The sequence below is a fragment of the Phycodurus eques genome, chromosome 20 (genome assembly GCF_024500275.1).
Source record: "Phycodurus eques isolate BA_2022a chromosome 20, UOR_Pequ_1.1, whole genome shotgun sequence".
Classification (NCBI taxonomy): domain Eukaryota; kingdom Metazoa; phylum Chordata; class Actinopteri; order Syngnathiformes; family Syngnathidae; genus Phycodurus; species Phycodurus eques.
Window position 1 is genome coordinate 14,369,152 of NC_084544.1, and position 20,849 is coordinate 14,390,000.

The window sequence follows — 20,849 nt, forward strand, 5'->3', positions numbered from 1 at the left end:
CATGTTTGTTTGCACTGTCAGTGTATCTTTTAAATTGTTGAGCAACGCACTATGATGAAACAGGATTGTACAATATTGCAAATAGGTCATCCATCTTCTTTCTACTTTGTTTAGTGCTTGTTGTCATTGGGGTGTAAATCATTCTATGGCATTAGTGTGATTGCCCGTTAAAGCATTCACGCTCATCAAACACTGTTTTTATTCAAACTACGATACGCACTTTTGAATGTGGTGGTCCTTAGGAAATTGAATTTCATTTGATCTGCTTTTAGAATGAGAACTGTTTCAATGTCAAAAGTTACCCTCAAAACAGTTGACGCTTCAGCATCTCCTTTTGTTCATTTTTAATAAATGACAGTCCATTAAAAAATGTGTGATCAATGCATTGATGTAGAATAGATGGAAAAGTTGGAGAATCAAGTTGAAGTCATGTCCGAATGTTGAGTTTTGTGGATCTTTTGGGGTACAGTTGTAAGATGCTGTTGTATGTTGGGGGAGGCTAATCCCGGCGGCGCCACCTTAAAGAAAACAGTCTCGCGGGCCTGTCAATCTCCACGAACCAGACAGACCCTGGCTCGCAGCGTCGCCGTGAAAGGCGCTTTCCTACTGGCTGCCAGCGACCGCGCGTATGAGACGCGGCCTGCGATTGGCTGACGCACGTCGCGACACAGACGCGCACGACGTCTCCCCTCTATTGTTATGGTGTCGTGCGCGTGAGGAACGGCCAGGATGCACGAGGAGACAGCAAGACCGATCAAATGATGAAGCTAGTGTGAGACACTTAAGCTAGCGCAGTGTTTTTTTTGCGTATGAGGCATTCGCGCCATTTAGCAGCGATTCATGGAAGTGTCGCCGGTGTGATAGACAGTGCTAATAGGCAGCTAATGCAGAGGCGAGTAAACATTCCGACTAGCTGGTCAACGCCACTCAGTCCACTCGAAGCAGCTCAGCGGTCTTTCTGTTCAAGTTCTTCTCTTCTCTCCGTCTGATGTGTGAGTATTGCCAATCCAATGCGAACGTTTGTTCCAAGCAGCTCGTGTCGCCGACGTCGGCAAACATTTGGAAGTAGAAGTCGCTCGTATTCGCTGGGCAAATTGTCGCCTTTATCTCGAATCTTTCCCCAGCGGGTTCATTCCAGGTGATGTTGCGCATGCTCGCCATTCGACTTGAAAGGTTCCCACTGGCCATGCGTTTTACCTGCTAAACGTCGGCCATGTACAGTTTACAGCTCACATGACTAAATGTGCTGTACTTTTTTTTTTTTTTCTCTCTCTCTCTCTCTCTCTCCCTCCCCCCCGTCAAGCACGCACAGTACTGTACCGTAAATATTTTGTACATGTCGTTGGCCGGTTACATATGATGAGGATCTCAGTATGACAGTCATTATGACTTCATGTTTCCTGGGAAACTATTGATTGAAGTTTTCATTTGAACAAGCTCGGGGCCTGTAGGATGAACATACAGTCGAGTGTATTTAAGAGAGGGGGGGGGGCAGCAACAAATACCTGTGACTGTCTGCACAGGCATGACATGGGGAAAAACTTGATGCCACGTTATACTAATTAGTGCCCACGAATTAGGTATATACTAATTTGTTGGTTTAATATCATTCCCATGAACAACGTGGAAGTCTGGTTGCACAAATGGAGTGCACCTTTGCTGGAAACTACACTTTCCAATGTGCTTAAAGTCAAGTGCGCATGTATTTTCACATTCTGTTCTCGTTCATAGCCTGCAATGTCAGGCTCTTGGGAATGCCTTTGTAGCTCTTCCCCAGCCGAAAATAATATTGCCCTGTCCATTGTCTTTTGCCCCGGGCTTGACCTCTCCCTAACCATTTCTAGTGAAGGTGCGCTCGATTTGCTTACCCCTGTCCAGTACAGAGCCACAGCTTCTTCGTAGCCACAAATTAGTATTTCATATTCCATCTATATTGTGGCCAGGATTAAAGTTTTTTTTTTCCCCCCACCTATGTCATGTCTCGGGGTCCGTAGACTGCTACGATACAGTCATGTACTTCTGTGGTATATGGATAAAACACATATTATAATTACATCTATGTTACATGTTGTAATCCAGTTTTAAGTATTGACTCCGATGTTCAAATAATATATAAATAATAATAATATACTGCATAACACGTCAACAGACATTAAGTACATGTGAACCATCCAATACAAATCGTAGCTCTGCCAAAATAATTGACAAAGCGCTCAGTATATATGTGTTTTTAAAAACAGCTTTTGTATTGCAAGCTTGTGCAAGAGTTGTGGCTGGCTGGTGCACAAATACTGTATTGTTGTGGTATTTTGCTTCAATGTTTTCAAAAGGAACGACCACGTATTTTTTTTACAATTTAGTGAATCACTTCAGCCGTCCATCCATTGATTTTCTACACCGCTTACCCTCACTAGGGTATGCTGGAGCCCATCCCAGCTAACTGCGGGCAGGAGGCGGGGTACACCCTGAACTGGTTGCCAGCAGGGCACATACAACAATTCAACACATACAACAAACAACCATTCGCACTCACATTCACACTTACTGGCAATTTAGAGTCTTCAGTTGACCTACCCTGCATGTTTTTGGGATGTGGGAGGAACTCGGAGTACCTGGAGAAAACCCACGCAGGCACGGAGAGAACATGCAAACTCCACACAGGCGAGGCCGGATTTGAACCCGGGTCCTCAGGACTGTGAGGCGGATGTGCTCACCAGTCGCCCACCGTCACACTGAATCAATTCCGAATTCTAAACTGTAATTCTAAAAGTTCCTCATTTGACTGAGCAAGAAAATAAGACTATCTGGTTGAAATGTTTCTCAATACAGTGCTATAGATATACAAAGATATGCATTTAGTGAACATGTCAGACATAATTGACTCTTATTTGTTCAGGTTTAGAAAAATAAATACTATAGGACATAATTAAAACTGAATTTGTTTGAGGATGTGACATCATCATACATCTTTTATTAAATGTAAAGTGTAACATTTTTAACATTCTTATTGTAAAATAAGATAACCACTGCCAACCCATATTAAGACATAAACTAGTCAAATGTGCACCGAACGTTATCTTGCTATAGGTATATATGCTAGATGCTACATGGGGAGGCTTGGTCTAATAAACAAGTACTGCCAGATTAATGCATGTGCTTGGGAGGTGACTCTCTTCACATCCAGACTAAATGTGGCTGACTTGGTGTCAGTCAGTCCCTCCGGTTTTTTACTTTTTTCTACTTGTTGACTTATTGTCACGTTGGACTGAGCAGCAGGGGTCAAGGACCGGTTGTAGATCTCCTGCATATGGACCGGACTTCTAAATTCCTACTACAATGGACTTGACTCGGGCATGTGTGTATTCCCCCCCCCCCCCTGTGCTTATGTGGGTTTTCTGCGGGTGTTCCTGCTTCCTCCCACATTCCCAAATTCATGCATGTTAAGTTGAAGACTCTAAATTGCCCGTAGTTGTGAATGTGGGTGTGAATGGTTGTTTGTTTGCTTGTGCCCTGCGGTTGATTTTCTTTTTCTCATCATTGGTACTCTAATGTGAAGTCTCACAAAATAGGCTGTTGTTTCGTATGATATCTTTGACCGCTGAGGTTTAGTGGAGCTTTAGTGGCATTTTCTTCAAATATATAACGTATATGTAACACATACAGCTTAGCTCGGGTTGCGATTATTTAACACACAGAAGCTCACGCTATTCCATTTGATAGTGATTAGTTTGCTCTTTAGGCTGATATGTTTTTTGAGTATTATTTGCTCAGATCTCAAATGATCAATCTAGGAGATATATATGTATAAAAACAAACATGGGGTTGTCTGAAAGTTGCTCATCTACCAGCGTTGTGGAGGCTCTTGGCTCATATCGGAGTGTAAGAGTCAGCAACTTGGAAACAGTGCGATTTGAATATTAATCCCTTCTGCAATTCATTAACAATTGTAAGATATGGATGGTTTGATAACTTTTATTTAAATTTTTTTTTACTTTTAATGGGTAATATAGTGACGGCATTACCTAATTTCCCTAACAAATTGACCTGCTTTAATGCAGGAACAAAAGGACTCATTTCCTTGTACAGTACTTAAAGGTAAGCAGGTGTTGCTGCAAAGAGCTGAAACAAGTCCTCAAAAAGAAACCAAAAAGAATTGAGTGACCAACAACTCACGAGGCAGTACTGAGCGACCGGCGGTGAGTGATAAGGAGCAGGTGTGCAAGGATCAGGAGGCACAGGGATCATTGAAAGGACTGATCTGCTGCTGTTCAGGCGAAGGAAAACTCGGGGATGAGGAAGAGATTTAACATTGTTGTAACATGCAAGTGAAATGACAAAATGGGAGCATATAAAGAATCTTTATATTGCTATGTGATTTGCATCTCCATCCACTTTGCCAACAGGGACTGATTCAGAACTGGGCCATCATGATCCCAGTGAAGCTTCTGGTCACTCATTGGCTGACCAACTTAATACAAGGTAAGCAAGACCACAAACGTACTCGTTTCTTTATGTCAGTTAAATGCCCCTGAAGTCATATCATTCCTAATTCGACCAACTTTTTAAGAAACGTATACGTCTAAAGATGCACAAGACTTACATTTTGAACCATACCTACAGTATGGTAAACATAGGAATCTTTTGTTTGAGGGCTATGATTTGATTGAGGGCTATGATTTGATTTGATCACCAATTATGGATGCATCTGGTTTCTTACTGTCTTACTGCTGAATGCTTTTAAAGCAATATTTTTAAGGTCCCATATTTCCATGACTCAAATAAATTAAAGATATAGTCAGCTATCATTGACTCCAGCTCACCCACGAGGCTAATGAGGATAAGCGCTACAGAAAATGGATGGTTAATTTGCGTCCATTAATTTTTTATTAAAACAAAATGGAAGAGATGTATAAATTGGAATAGAACATTTGCCAGGAAATAATAATATTATATATATCCTCTGCACTGGAAATAGCAATTAGTTCTGTTTCATTTGTGTGTATTCATTCAAGTTACTGGGGGGAAAAAAACAAATCTCATAACAGTGTTAGTGACTAATATTTGAATTATGCTTTCTTATTGCACACAGATCAATTCACAGAATCACTTGTATCAATACCAAAGGAATTAGACGCATTCTCATGAGTCTTGGTTCACGTTACAGAAAGCTGACACGCTTGCATCGTGTGCCGTGACGTCACTGATGCGTGAGGTGGTCACGTTGCTCATAAGCCACAGACAGAGCAAACCCCAGAAGAAAACATAGATTGATAATGTCGTCAATCATGTATTGTAGTTTAGCTAGTTTGAGTTTTAATCATAAATATGTATTACATTTGCTATTGGGCGGTGATATGAAGAGGAGTTGCACACACTTGTAACATTTCGAAATTAGATTTGTTTTTCTTCCTCAAATTTAAAAGAAGTGAGTTATTCACTCATATCGCTCGTTATGGTGTTCATTCATCGTTAAAGTTATGACTGAGTATTTTGTTATTCATGTGAATGTTTGGTTGTGTTTTTAATTGAGACCAGGTTTTTGCAACGAGTCTACTAGCATATAACCATGGAAGGGCATGTGGCCTTGTGGAACCCCGACTCAGCTCATTGAAATATTCAGCAAGATAAAGGGAAAGACGTCTCAGCGTTTATTTGGATGATTTCATGTGACCAACTCATGTGATTTGATTTGATTTTTCAGGGAATGTGCATTTGCAATTAGAAATTGTCTGGAGCGAATATAAGCTTATACACAAGTCTGCTGCTTTTGTTTTTGCCAGCAAGGCAAAGGCTTTCTGAAAGAAGCACGCTCAGAGGTGTCCTGCATGTGCAGTTGTCTGATTGTATGTTTGGGGTCCTTCCTATCAGTCTGCGATTTGTTTGGGTTTGTCCATGTCTGGCACAATAATAGCTGCTGCACACGACTTAACCCAAAATGACATTTAACACATAATTTATCTCATTTTGGTCAGTCGCTGACTTTAGACCTAAACTCAAAGGGATTTGTTTAAATGATGGCTGAGTTCATTGTCATGAAAGCCATTCGTCAACGTTTTTAGAAGAGCAGTAGAACCAAGATAAACTTAAACAGGAAATAAGTCAGCATCTTGCCTGAATGTATTATCCGGCATGTCAACTGTGGTATTTAAATATGCAGTGTTCTTTGTTTGGTAGAGGTGAATGAAATAGACCAGTGGTTGTCACATTTTTACAGTATCACCTAAAAAAATACAAACTCAGCTCTCCAAGTACCATCATCGCGGCCAACATTAAAATACGGAAGCGTAGTAGGCCTAATTGTTCATCAAAAACAAGGCAGAGGTTTTGTTCCTAAAACGTATTTCAATTTTGTAAGCCACTGTAACATTGTGCAGTTTGTACATTAAACTTTGGGCTTAAATAGGAAAATAAAATAAAATAAAAACGATATAAATAATGATTCAATTAAAATGAATTGCCCATAAATTAAATAAAAATTGGACCAAAATAAATGTTTGAAAGCAGACATTTTTCCTTGGACATATTCAAGACATATTGTGTGGCACGCAACAAAGCAGCACCAAATGTATGCCTAATTTGCATGTCTGGAAATAGAGCTTTCTGTGAATAGCTTCGTGGCTTGTCAATATGCATTTTAACAAATTCCAGTCTCGTCAGTTATTTCAGTGACCATTGTGGGTTTTTCAAAGTTACCGGCGTCGTGTGGACAAAAGAAAAGCACACTGCAAAGCACAATGACATCTCAAGGCTGATTTGAAGTCTGGTCCGCTTGTCCAACGTCAGTGACATCTGGCCTCACAAATGCTCTTCTGAAGGAACGAACCCACTCCCAGAATCTTGTTAGAGGTTTTGCAAAAAAGAGTGGAAGCTGGTAAACACATACCATGGTTTCTTCCATTTGTCTCTGTAGATGTATAGGTGAGGGATCCTGCTATTTATTTATTTTTTTTTAATATCGCATATTTCTTTTGTGTCATTGCCACAGCATCATGTCAGTGAACCCTCCGAGTAGCAATGACGCCTGCCTCAGCATCGTCCACAGCCTCATGTGCCATCGGCAGGGCGGCGAGAACGAGGGCTTCGCTAAGCGGGCCATCGAGAGCCTGGTCAAGAAGCTGAAGGAGAAGAAAGACGAGTTGGACTCACTCATCACTGCTATCACCACCAATGGCGTCCACCCGAGCAAGTGTGTCACCATTCAGAGGACGCTTGATGGACGACTACAGGTGAGTTTCTATGAAGTCAAGTCAATTGCTGCACTTCTTCTATGTAGAAGGTTCATACAGTCATGTTTTATAGTGTCACTTGGAGTTTTGTACGAGTTTTGAACAATTTTATGACATAATTTTTTTTTTTCTACAAGGTATGTTGAGATTGGAATTTCCACGTTGTAATCTATTTCAAAAGAAGGTTTGTCCTACTCACTGATACTTTGAGAGCACTGAGGGAATACCACACAAATCAGGAGAGCACAGCTGCAGTAGGTTGCCTGTCAGTCTTTGGAGTAGATCAAAATGGTGTGTGTGAATTCTGTGTTACTTCTCAGGTGGCAGGGAGGAAAGGTTTTCCTCATGTGATTTATGCACGGCTGTGGCGCTGGCCTGACCTCCACAAAAATGAACTCAAGCATGTCAAGTTCTGCCAGTATGCCTTTGACCTGAAGTACGACAACGTGTGCGTAAACCCCTACCATTATGAGAGGGTGGTGTCTCCAGGCATTGGTAGGTTCCAAGTCTCTTACCATAAAGGTACCATTTTGGCATTGGCAAACTAGTTTACATTGATACTGATGTTGTATCTTTAATCTTGTTTTGTTTCCCCATTTTTCTGCCCTCTTTGACAGTTGGTCTAAGTCTTCATAACACAGGTAAGTTTCAGCCTACAGAAATACATTATCTACCATATACAGTAAATGCACTGGAAATATGTGCCTCTGTGTGTGTGTATACAGTGTATGTATACTCTTTCTAAATTCTCATCTGTACTTGAACATTTGAAAAGGCAGCTGTGCCAAAGTAGAATGTGGTCTATGGCAAAAGGGCACCAGGTTGTCTTACCCAAAAACTAGTGTTACTAAGTGACAAATTGGTGCAAATGGATTTTTATGTGAGATCTGTGCAAAATTTGACTTAGGTGGCAAAAAATATCTCAACCAACCTTCTGTTACATCCTACAGCGCCACCCAGTGGTCTGATCAAAGAAGAGTACATTCATGACTGTATACAGATGGATCTTCCACCCGGCATGCCGCTCTCTGACCACCAAGCAACGCTGAAGATGCCTCCTCCAGACCACTACGGCCAACCCCTGCCTCCTCCCCATCTGGCCTCCGAGCCTCATGGACCCCCACCGGTCACCAGATATACACAGCTGCCTGTCTCACCCAAAGGTTAGCTGTGCTTCTGAAAGAGAGGTGGTTCAAAAAATGGATATATGGATCATTGATATTGGGGGGGAGTGCTAACGGTGCATTCTTGCCAATGCTCCAAAAACAACAGGTGCTACATATGTACATTATAAATCAAATCATCAATTGGGGGGCACAGATGTTTATATTGCTCATAACCCTGCCCTTGCGTGTTGACCCCCCCCCCATGCCACCCTGTGCGATCGCCCACTTCGTACATGCCAATTACTCCCACTGAGTGCAACTATGTGCCAGAGATGGGTAATTCTGCGTTTGCCCCGGACGCAAATTGAACCATTCACGCGACGTGGTTACATATCAAGTCAATGCAAATGTGCGAATGGGCACTAACCCATCTGGGAGGAGCATAGCAATGTGGCTCAAATGAAGCAAACGTGCGTTCATAAATAACTCCGGCGAGTAACCCAGACGAAAGTTCGCTTTTTGTCATGTGTGAACGTAGAATTAGACCTGTGTTGGTAATTTCGTAGACTAGCGCGGCCCAGCAGTTCCGTGAGTGGGCGGCCTGCGCTATTGTGGGTCTGTTTACAGTCGACCTCATTCCCCGCCAATCAAAGCGGCTCCTCCATCCATTTCCTTCCGTTTATCTGAGGTTGGGTCGCGGGGGCAGTAGATTTAGCAGGGAAGCCCAGACTTTCCTCTCCCCAGCCAGTTCATCCAGCTCTTCCAGGGGGATCCCGAGGCGTTCCCAGCCGGAGACATAGTCTCTCCAGCGTGGCCTGCGTCGTCCCCGGGGTCTCCTCCCGGCGGGACGTGCCTGGAACACCTCACCAGGGAGGCGTCCGGGAGGCATTCTAATCAGATGCCCTAGCCACCTCATTTTGGTTCCTCTCAATGTGGAGGAGCAGCGGCTCTACTCTGAGCCCCTGCCGGATGACCTTGTCTGCTTAGCTCCTTCTTTACCACAACGAACCGATACAAAGTCCACATCACTGCAGACGCTGCACCGATCCGCATGTCGATCTCCCGTTCCATTTTTCCCTGACTCGTGAACAAGACCCAAGGAACTCCTCCACTTGGGGCATCCCCAACCTGGAGGGGGCACTCCACCCTTTTCCGACTGAGGACTCAGGAGGTGCTGATTTTCATCCCAGCCGCTTCGCCCTTGGCTGCGAACCGCTCCAGTGAGAGTTGGAGATCACGGCTTGATGAAGCCAACAGAACCACATCATCTGCAAAAAGCAGAGATGCAATACTGAGGCCACCAAACTGGACCCCCTCGACACCTCAGCTGCGCCTTAAAACTCTGTCCATAAAAGCCCGTATCAGGGGGTTCGGTACCCCATACTCCCGAAGCACCCCTCACAGGACTCCCCGAGGGACACGGTCGAATGCCTTCTCCAAGTCCACGAAACACATGTAGACTGGTTGGGTGAACTCCCATGCACCCTCGAGGACCCTGCCGACGGTGTAGAGCCGGTCCACTGTTCCGCGGCCAGAACGAAAACCACACTCCTCCTGAATCTGAGATTTGACTTCCCGGCGGACCCTCCTCTCCAGCACCCCTGAATAGACCTTACCAGGGAGGCTGAGGAGTGTGATTCCCCCTGTAGTTGGAACACACCCTCCAGTCCACCTTTAAAAGGGAGACCACCACCCTAGTCTGCCAGTCCAGAGGCACTGTCCCCGATGTCCACGCAATCTTGCAGAGGTGTGTCAACCAGGACAGCCCCACAACATCCAAAGCCTTTAGGAACTCCGGGCGAATCTCATTCACCCTTGCCACCAAGGAGCTTTTTAACCACCTCGGTGACCTCAACCCCAGAGATAGGAGAGCCTGTCTCAGAGACCCCACACTCTGCTTCCTCATGGAAAAGCGTGTCGTGGAATTGAGAAGTCTTCGACGTATTCTCCACACTGACTCAATGTCCCGAGTCGAGGTCAGCAGCGCCCCATCCCCACTATACACAGTGTTGATGGTGCACCAGAATTTCCTTGAAGCCGTCCGGAAGTCGTTCTTCATGGTCTCACTGAGCTCCTACCACGCCCGAGAGTTTGCCTCAGTTACCACCAAAGCTGCATTCCTCTTGGCCAGCCCGTACCCGTCAGCTGCCTCAGGAGTACCACAGGCTAAAAAGGCTCGATAGGAATCCTTCTTCAGCTTGACGACATCCCTCACTGATGGTGTCCACCAACGGGTTCGGGGACTGCTGCCACGACAGGCACCAACCACCTTACAGCTACAGCTCCGGTCGGCCGCTTCAACAATGGAAGTGCGGAACATGGTCCACTCGGACTCAATGTCCCCCACCTCCCCCGGGACGTGGGTGAAGTGCTGCCGGAGGTGGGAGTTGAAACTCCTTCTGACAAGGGATTCTGCCAGACGTTCCCCGCAGACCCTCACAATACGTTTGAGCCTGCAAGGTCGGACTGGCATCTTCCCCCACCATTGGAGCCAACTCACCACCAGGTGGTGATCAGTTGACAGCTCCGCCCCTCTCTTCATCCGAGTGTCCAAGACATGCGACCGTAAGTCCCATGACATGACCACAAAGTTGATAATCGAACGGCTCCTCTCATTCCCTTTAAATGTGGCGCAATGACAGTCTTGACTGAGAGAGACATCTCTGTGTGGAAGAGGACGATGCGTAACAGCAGCTATTCATGCGTGAGTGGATAGCATTGTCACTGCTCTTGGGCGGTGTGGCAACAGACAATGCGAGTGAGTACACTTAAATTTAGACTGAGCTGTTGATCTGTGGAGCTCAATATCTGTCTGCCTGTACCCCGATCAAAGTCACAAAAATTGGGTTAGACCAGCAGTCTACCTTGCACTAGTATTTAGACGTGATCTGTGCAGGCGTGAATTTAGATGGACTTTCTGTCACCAAATTGTCACTCCACCAAGTGCATCTCCAAGGACACACCCTTGCTGCGCCAGAACGCTCAGCTTGGCGCAGACCGGTCTGCCAAATTGCCAAACACGTGCAGCAAGCCTTGTGCTTGCACGAAAATCAGGATATGTCGGCATTTGCGCCCCACAGTAGATGCGCTGTCTACGCAAATAGAGCCCATTGTATCAAGACGTTGATTTATTTATTTATTTCCAAGTTTCATATTTTTTTTTTTACATTTTGTTTAAGGATTTGGTGTCCAAAATTGTTAATATCCTCATCCTATCAGTATGGGCATATCCAATTTTGATAATGTACAGTTGCTTGGAATGTTTTCGATCACGTGTTAAAGTCATGATCTTTTTTTATGGCCCACCAAAGCAAATCAAATGTGTCAAGTTCATGTTTCTGAAATGCAGCAGAAAATCTGTGCCAATTTGTAATTTTTCTTCAGTGTGTCAGTATTGTCAATACTTTTCATGACTTGGCCATTGTGAATATGTAATAATATAATGAGGTGGTGATTATACATTTGTGTGATGCAATGTGGCCCATGATGAAAATGAGTTTGACACCCGTCCTTTATGCTAGAAATTTGTGTCAATAATATAATAAACAATGAAAATGGCGAATGTTTTTCATTATTATTATTTTTCCAGTCAGAAGATGAATGATGGATTCAGTTGTGAAATGACATGTAACGGTCGTGACTGTTGCACACCTATTTAATTATTTGGAGAGAATAGCAGGCTGTCTGGAAGGGAGTGACTGTACTATGTTGTTTGTTGTCCATGGCAGGTTGTTCCATTGGAAAAGTCAGTGAAAGCCTTCTAAAAATGTCATGCTTCTGTTGATATAAGAGTTGAATTACCCAATTTGGAATTTGTTCTTCTCTTACTTCTTCTACTTGCTATTATGCTTGTTAAAATCATAAACAAACACTTAGTAAGCTAAATCACCAGCTTCTACATTACAAAACTGTATTGATAAGAGAGAAAAAAAGTGAAGGAGGACAATTCATGACACCATAGATGAAGACAAATTCTTGAAAATATATGCAGTATAAACCAGGGGTGTCAAACTCAAATTCACGGTGGGCCAAAATAACAAATTGGGACAACGTCGCGGGCCAAACTCAATATTTAATGAAAAATCACTGCGTTGTGCATGTTTCCCTTCTCTGCAGAAATGTAGCATTAAAGTTTATCATATGACAACAAACTTAATTTTTTCTTAAACACTGAATCTGGAATAAACAAACTTTAATATTATAAACACATGAGAAATAAAATTTGCGATCAAAGACATCAGTGGTATTTGTTTTGTATTTAAATAGATAACATGAATTCTTCTGTCTCTCTATCTTCTATTTATCTATCTCCAACTACCTTTTTCTTTTTTCAAAGGCCAACAACAAAACAACCTTGCTAACGACTGCAACAGAAAGGGAAGGGGCGCTCGCCGGTCTAGATTGATGGGCCAACACACTAGCAAAGCATTTTGGGATTTGTAATATTAGTGGCGCATGTGCTATATACTGGTGGGCTAGCTCTAATACACATTTGATATGGTCTTGCGGGCCAAATATAATTACATCGTGGGCCAAATTTGGCCCCCGGGCCTGAGTTTGACATATATAGTATAAATTAACAGCAACACAATTGTCGAATTACAGAGGGAGAAAAAATGACTAAAACTTTACAGCAGTCATATTTTGTTGGTTGTGTTAAAAAAGATGGAGAAGAGCTGAGAATGACACATTAGATGTTCAAGTCTGATGCCGAGTCACGGTTGTGATGTGCTTGGGTGTTTTCCTCCGCAGTGTCAAACTCTGGCATCATGCTGCCACTACAGGCTAGTCACGTTGATGGCCGCCCTCAGACTGCTTCCCCACAGCTTCAAGTTATGACTCAAGCACCATGTTCCCCGACTCCAAATCAACCCCCTCCTCAGCAACAAGGTCCTCAACCCCCGCACCCACAACAACCCTCTCTACCTCCTCCTCAATCTCACGGTCAAAATGGATACAGCAGCAGCAAACACTCACAGAGCCAGGCTGCCTTCCACAGTGAGTTGCAAATGCATATTATGCACATAATACAATGTATATACAGCGTACTTACCAGGCACTGCATTACTTTAGCTATACAGTGTTCCTCTGCTAGTCGAGCCCTGCCGCAAGTAGCGAAGATTTGCGAGTAACTGAGACCCCAAAAGAAGGTTTATGACTGCTTAGAATTGACACAAGATGGCGGCAAAGCACGCTTTTTGTCCAAATGAAGCTCCTCAACTCAGTTGCACATAATTCCTTGCCACAAATATGCTACAAGATGGTGCCAAAGTACCAGTAATTATTTTATTGCTTTGTTTTAGGGCGAATAATGGAGGATAGCCCCCGTCCACCCCACCCCCCCAAAAAAATCTGCAATTAGGGGAATTTTTTTAATGCTAAACCGCAAATGCAAAATACCCTTGCATGTGGGAGAGGCGAGCAACAGTCGCTGATGCACTTTTCAGCTTTTTCTTCAACACTGGGAATACAGTAAAACATAAAAACATTAACCACACTCATGTAGGAGCTGCTGTATTGATTCTCATTAGACTGTGCAGGGGTATGACTAGCTGAATAATGAATAACACATTGACACATGTGCTTTTTGCTTTCCTGTAATGCAGCGGTGTGGACAGGCAGCAGCACAGCCTCCTATACTCCGATAGGACCCCTGCAGAATGGTCGTGGTCATCAGCCAACATCCCTTCACCATCCAAACCAACATTGTGAGACGTGCCTCAAATCCATCAAGATCAATTTTCTATATTGCTTATCTTGATTAGGGTTGCGGGTAACTTGCCCAACTGACAGTGGGCAGACGGGGGTACACCCGAGACTGCTCGCCAATCAGTGACAGAGCACTTACAGACAAACATTCACCAATTCACCTAAGCGCAATTAAGAATCCTCAATTGACTTACAAAGCATGTTTTGGGGATGTGGGAGAAGACCGGAGTACCCGATCAAACATGGGGAGAAAGTACTTGTTAGACATTGAGATTTTCAAATGGAGATTGGAACCCAGATCTCTTGACTGTGATGCGGACATACTTACCATTTTATCACCCTGCTGCCGTTCCTTAAATGCTTTCTTTAAAATGGATATTTTTTCTTTTATAACATCTTATGGAAGCCTTGACCTATTGGAAATGTATAAAAACTTACCGCAGATTTTACATGTAGTCTAACCTATATCTTTTTTCTATATTCAATTGAGTCTATTCTATTGATATGATACATATAACACTTCCATAGCGCTTTTCAGAACACATTTACTAACAGTAAAATCTCATTCTCAACGCTTTATTGTGTAGTAGAAAAAATATAGATTTTTATTTTAAAGATTTTCTTATTTTAAAGAAGGGAATCTTATTGTCAAGAAGGGAATTATTTTCTTTTACCACACAGCTGGGCTAATTTAGAATGTTTGCTTCCTTGTAATCAATTGTATTTCTTTACAGGGTCTCAGCATCATGGTTCAACCTCTTTCCCCGCTTCTGTGTCCAATCATCCAGGTTAGAGTCAAGTGCAGTACCATTTTTGTCTTATGAAGCATTTACACAATTAGTTACTCCCTCTCTTTGAGTGAGCCAAAATCTCCAATCTCTCTCGCTACATATATAGTTAATATAGTTTGCTGATCACTGCATGTTACATATGTTTTATTGTCTATGCAGGACCAGAGTTTTGGTGCTCGATCTCGTACTTTGAAATGGACGTTCAGGTGGGTGAGATGTTTAAGGTGCCCTCCAGCTGCCCTGTGGTGACGGTGGACGGTTATGTCGACCCATCGGGAGGCGACCGCTTCTGCCTTGGCCAGCTGAGTAATGTTCATCGCACAGATGCCAGTGAGAGAGCCCGGTATGTGCATAAAACCACTCTGTCCCTGTTTTATCATTCCACTGAAACTAAGGGGTGTGTCATCAAGTTAGGAATACACTGTATTATCATTTTTAATATTGCGATGTAACCAGAGGATTATGTGTGTATCAAAACTTTCATTGGGGTAGTTTTGATTCCGTTCCTCGATTCTCAGATTGTATTACCAACATTTCAACTCTGTTTTATGCCCTTCCTGTTTGTTGCAGCTTACACATCGGTAAAGGGGTGCAGCTGGAATGTCGTGGCGAGGGTGACGTGTGGATGCGGTGTATGAGCGACCATGCTGTGTTTGTACAGAGCTACTATCTTGACAGGGAAGCAGGGCGAGCCCCAGGTGATGCTGTGCACAAGATCTACCCCGGAGCCTACATCAAGGTCCGAATCTAGCTTCTATACTCATGTCACACTTTTATGGATACGTTCTCTCCTTCATTTTAGTTAGGAACAACTATGAATATACTCAGGCTCCCACTTTGTGACGTTAAAACTTCTAGGGCATCACAGATATTATTGTCATTGTAAGCTAGTGCATCACAAAAGTTTTCGAAATCATTTTATAAAAATCTAGCGTTAGAATCTTTCGCTACCTCATGATTGGATTTGATTAGAAATGCACATCAAAGCATCATTCATCAATCTGTTCATTTCTTACAGTGTGACTATGTACTTCTTTTTAAACACTATTTGTAATGAGCCATAAATTACAGATACATTTCCCACTATTAGTTTGTATTAAAACAACATGTATCAGATATTTCTAATTTGAATGTAACAACCAACAAATGTTTCTCATCTTTGCAAAAGAACAACAGTGGTGTTTTAGTTGTGTGTATTCAAATTATTTGCAAACCATAACATTGTTAGTATTCAATCTTATAGTCATGATTATTTCCTCTAGCACGGTCTTATCACACACAAATCAACTCACAAGACGTCACTGACGTGGTCAGCTTCCTCAGAGCCGCAGCCATAAACAGATCAAAGTCAAGATAAAATATCATTGTATTTTTGTAGTTCAGCTGGTTTGGATTTTGCCTCACATGACGACCAAGATGGCAAACAATGCGAGGCTCAGCATCGCCCCACACTTTGCATTCTAGCTGTGTTTTATGTCGTGGTTGGACTGTTCATTCACTGTATTAAAAAAAAAAAGACCTATAGAATTTACCCGATGTAGGGTAACAATTTGCAGGCTCTTTAATGGGGTAAAGTTAGACCACATATTTTGGGTGAAGAATACTTTAATTCAATAGCGATAAAATACTTACAAAACTTGCATAAAGTTTACCACACATTTCTGGTTACATTTCAACCACTGTGCCTGAGTTGAGGTGACGGCTACTATACTTTGTGTTCCTGTGATGCATATTGTATTACCAATGGCTTTTAGTTGGATTTTACTCAACGTTTCTTGATAACACTTTGATGGAGCGAGGTTCACCTCTTTGTGAACAAGTGCGTGAGAAAATAGTCTAACAGTTGAAGGACAATGTTCCTCAACGTACAATTGTAAGGAATTTAGGATTTCATCATCTACGGTCCATAATATCATGAAAAGGTTCAGAGAATCTGGAGAAATCACTGCATGTAAGCGGCAAGGCAGAAAACCAACTTTGAATGCCCGTGGCCTTCGATCCCTCAGGCGGAAATGCATCAAAAGCCGACATCGCATTGGCTCTGGAACACTTCAGAAAACCAATGTCCGTAAATACAGTTCGGTGCTACATCCATAAGTGCAACTTGAAACTCTTACTATGCAAACCAAAAGCCATTTATCAACAACACCCTGAAACGTTCATCTAATATGGACTGATGCAAAGTGAAAAAGTGTTCTGTGGTCCGACGAGTCCACATTCCAAATTGTTTTTGGAAATCGTGGACGTCGTGTCCTCCGGGCCAAAGAGGAAAAGAACCATCCGGACTGTTGTGGACCCAAAGTTCAAAAGCCAGCATCTGTGATGGTATGGGGCTGTGTGAGTGCCAATGGCATGGGTAACTTACACATCTGTGAAGGCACCATTAATGCTGAAAGGTACATACAGGTTTTGGAGAAACATATGCTGCCATCCAAGCAATATATTTTTCATGGATGCCCCTGCTTATTTCACCAAGACAATGCCAAACCACATTCTGCACGTGTTACAACAGGGTGGCTTCGTAGTGAAATAGTGTGTGTACTAGACTGGCCTGCCTGCAGTCTATACCTGTCTCCCATTGAAAATGATTGGCGCATCATGAAGCGTAAAATATGACAATATGACAGCTGAAGCTGTCCATCAAGCCAGAATGGGAAAGAATTCCACCTACAAAGCTTCAACAATTAAACAATTAATGGTAAACAAGACCCTGTCCCAGCTTTTTTGGAACGTGTTGCAGCCATACAATTCTAAGGTAATGATTATTTGCTAAAAACAAGAAAAGTTTATCAGTTTGAACATTAAATATCTTGTCTTTGTAGTATATTCATTTAAATATAGGTCAAATATGATCATTGTATTCTGTTTTTATTTATGTTTAACACAACGTCCCAACCTCATTGGAATTGGGGTTGTACACACCACTCATCTTATGTGTGAAACCCACAGCGAGAACAGTTTAAGATTGGCTAAAGGGTATAGAGTAGACGGATCACTCAGACTGGAATAAGCTTGCCACTCAAGGAACCAGTCACTCCCACAGAACTACGCTTCCTCTGTCACCACCCAGAAACAGATCATGCACCCAAACCAGAAACCCTGGATGAACAGGGAGGGCCACCTTCTGCTGAACTTCAGTAATGCTGTCTTCAGATCTGAACTCTAGGCAGTTGTGGTCAAGTGGTTGAAATTGCTGTCAGCCACCATGGGGATCATCCCCGGGACATGACTGTGAGGTCCTTGAGCAAGACAACGTTACCATGAACTGCTCCATGGATGCTGCTTGTCCCCTGCTTCTGTGTGCGCCACTAAGTGTGTTTCTACTTTGTTCAATTCTGTGATGGGTTAAAAGCAGAGGACACATTTCATGAATGTGTGAATGTGTTCATGACAATAAAGGCAATGATTCTGATTTTCAAAACACACATGCCCACAACATAACCAGAGCTGACCTGAAGTGGGCGTTAAGAAGGCCAAGCACTACTACAAACACCACTTCTTCAACTTCAAACCCTGATATACATGGCAAAGCATTCAGGTCATCAGTGACTACAAGCTGCAATTACACTTTGCCCCATCTTCTTCTCTTAATGAGTTGACATTTTACACTTATTTTGAGAATGAGCATGCATTCAATGTAGAGCTGACAGCAGACCGCCAACCGGATTGTCTCCCACACTTATGTCAAGAACAGTGCTGAGCAGGACCAAAACACAGATACAAAGCTGCAAGCCTTGATAGAATCCCCTAACTTGTTCTAAGATTATTGGCTGCAGAGCTGCTCAAAGTCCTGAGAGAGTTATTCAACCTGTCATCGGCCCATTCTGTTGTGCCAACTTGCCAGTGCCTCCACCCTAACATGTATCAATGACTATCGCCTAGTCGCTCTCACCCCTGTTATCACAAAATGTTTCGAGCAGCTACCAACCATGACACATCTGAAATATTGTCTTTCCCCCACCCTAAACCTGCAACAATTTTCCAACCACAAGAACAGGACCACAGAAGAGGCACTCATTATCGTGCTGGACTCTGTTCTCTCACACCTGGACAATGTCCACAGAGATGAATGTTCAGTTCAGAATGCAACACTGTTATACCCAAAGTGTTGATCTTGGCTTCAGTGTGCTCATCTGAGACTGGGGCCTTGAATATCTCACCAGGAGGCCCTCGTATCTTCGGCTAGACCATCACTGCTCCTTCATCCTTACCCTAAGCATCGACATACCACAAGGCTGTGTGGTGAGTCCATTCGTCTTCACGCTATTCAACCATGACTGCAAGAGTGTACATGGCTCTAGCAATATCATACAGTTTGCAGATTTCACCACAGTGATTGGCCTCATTAGGGGAAATGACCTACAGGGTGGAAGAGGACCACCTGACTTTGGTGGGAAAAATGTCTTGCTCAAAACCAACAAGACCAAGGTCATCATGGACTTTCGGAAGAATGTGGATACACACATCTATCCATCTCAACCGTTGGGAGGTGAAGTCAAGTCAAGTTTATTTGTATACGTAGCCCTTAATCACAAAAGAGTCTCAAAGTGCTCCGCAGTTGACAATAATCAAACACATCGACTGATCTAAATTCCTCAACAGACCAAGGAAAAACTCAGAACCCCATTTAGAGGAAAAAAGAAGACATCTTGAGAAGGGATCACAGATGAGCAACCCCGCTTCCAGGATAACCAGGCTGCAATGGATGCCGATTTGGTAACATTTATCACATAGTATGGTGCTGTACAGTGTTAATTAAATCAGTACAAACGTCCATTTAATGAGATGACGCAAGTAAACACTTTCGGGAAAAAGATTCTTCCTCAGGATCTAACCCAGTCGATCAATGCAGAATCCTCCATAGCACCGCCTTTGGGGAAATGGTCCACCTCAGATCTTGTCCCGGTCAGTCGGCGCAGAATCCATACAGCAACAGCCTCAGATTGGATCCTTGCCACTGAGCGAGAAGCGGGAGGAGAGAGGAGAAGCGGCAGTAAAACGAGTCAAAATAACAGATATCGGAGGGTTAGGCAGAGCAAGTGGCAACTTTTATACTGCGTGCGATTTAACACTAGAGTGTAAAAGTAAGTCTTAAATCAAGAGTTAAACATTTCTACTGCGGCTGCTGCTGTAATTTCCGTGGGTAGGGCATTCCAGAGTACTGGAGCCTGAATAGAGAAGGTGCTAGAACAGGGGTGGGCAAACTATGGGCCGCGGGCCACATCCGGCCCGCCAAAGATTGGTACAGAATCGCCCAAATCATATCAAAATCATGACTGCATTCATTTGACCTTGTCCTGTAATGCCGAGTGGGTCCACCAGGTTGTGCTGTAATGCCCAGTGGTTCCCCCAGGTAGCATAGTAGGTACAATGATACATTGACTTGACTTTGGCCATTCTGTTTTTACTCCGCTACTGCTCTGAACCCTTCTTCAACCATGAGTGGCCCAAAGAAAAGAAAAGTCGACAGTGAGTGCCGAGCGTTTAATATAGAATGGACTACTGAATACTTTTTCACTGAAGTATGTCTCATTTGTTAAGAAACCATTGCGGTTTTAGAGGAATATAACATCAGCATAACCCAGCATGCTGATTATGCTAACAGCCAATCAATGCAGGAACTGATGGCTACGGCTCAGTGCTGAAAATCAAGCTTGCAGGCTCAGCAAAGCACCTTTACCTGACAAACTGCCGTCCAAGATTCAGTCACCCAAGACCCTGGAACAGCGCCACGGGAGCTGCAGATGGAACTGATTGATCTCCAATGTGACACTGTCTGAAAAGAGAAGTTCAACTCTCAAACTGGATGAGTTTTATGCTTCATTAAGGGCAGACATATTGCCCAAAATCCGGAAGATGGCACAGAGGATGCTAGTGGTGTTTGGCTCCCTCCTTATATTATTACATGGACAACAAATCGATGGATGACTAGTTTTGAAATAAAAAGTCAAGGGTAATACTTTGTTCAACTATTATTCAAGTTACTGTACTGTAAAAAGGGTGTCGGTAACAAAAAC

At 43.2% G+C, this 20,849-nt stretch overlaps 1 protein-coding gene across 1 annotated transcript in view; it reads left to right on the plus strand.

Moving 5' to 3' along the window:
* The first annotated feature begins 672 nt into the window (after positions 1-672).
* The window catches only part of smad10a (SMAD family member 10a), a 22,862-nt gene continuing 2,685 nt past the window's right edge, over positions 673-20,849 (plus strand). The window contains exons 1-11 of the mRNA XM_061664507.1: positions 673-992; positions 4,404-4,479; positions 6,986-7,226; positions 7,547-7,721; positions 7,844-7,867; positions 8,177-8,389; positions 13,085-13,330; positions 13,939-14,040; positions 14,776-14,829; positions 14,992-15,175; positions 15,403-15,571. Coding sequence (XP_061520491.1) covers positions 989-992; positions 4,404-4,479; positions 6,986-7,226; positions 7,547-7,721; positions 7,844-7,867; positions 8,177-8,389; positions 13,085-13,330; positions 13,939-14,040; positions 14,776-14,829; positions 14,992-15,175; positions 15,403-15,571 — 1,488 coding nt within the window. The 5' untranslated portion in view covers positions 673-988. The remainder of the gene's footprint in view (positions 993-4,403; positions 4,480-6,985; positions 7,227-7,546; positions 7,722-7,843; positions 7,868-8,176; positions 8,390-13,084; positions 13,331-13,938; positions 14,041-14,775; positions 14,830-14,991; positions 15,176-15,402; positions 15,572-20,849) is intronic.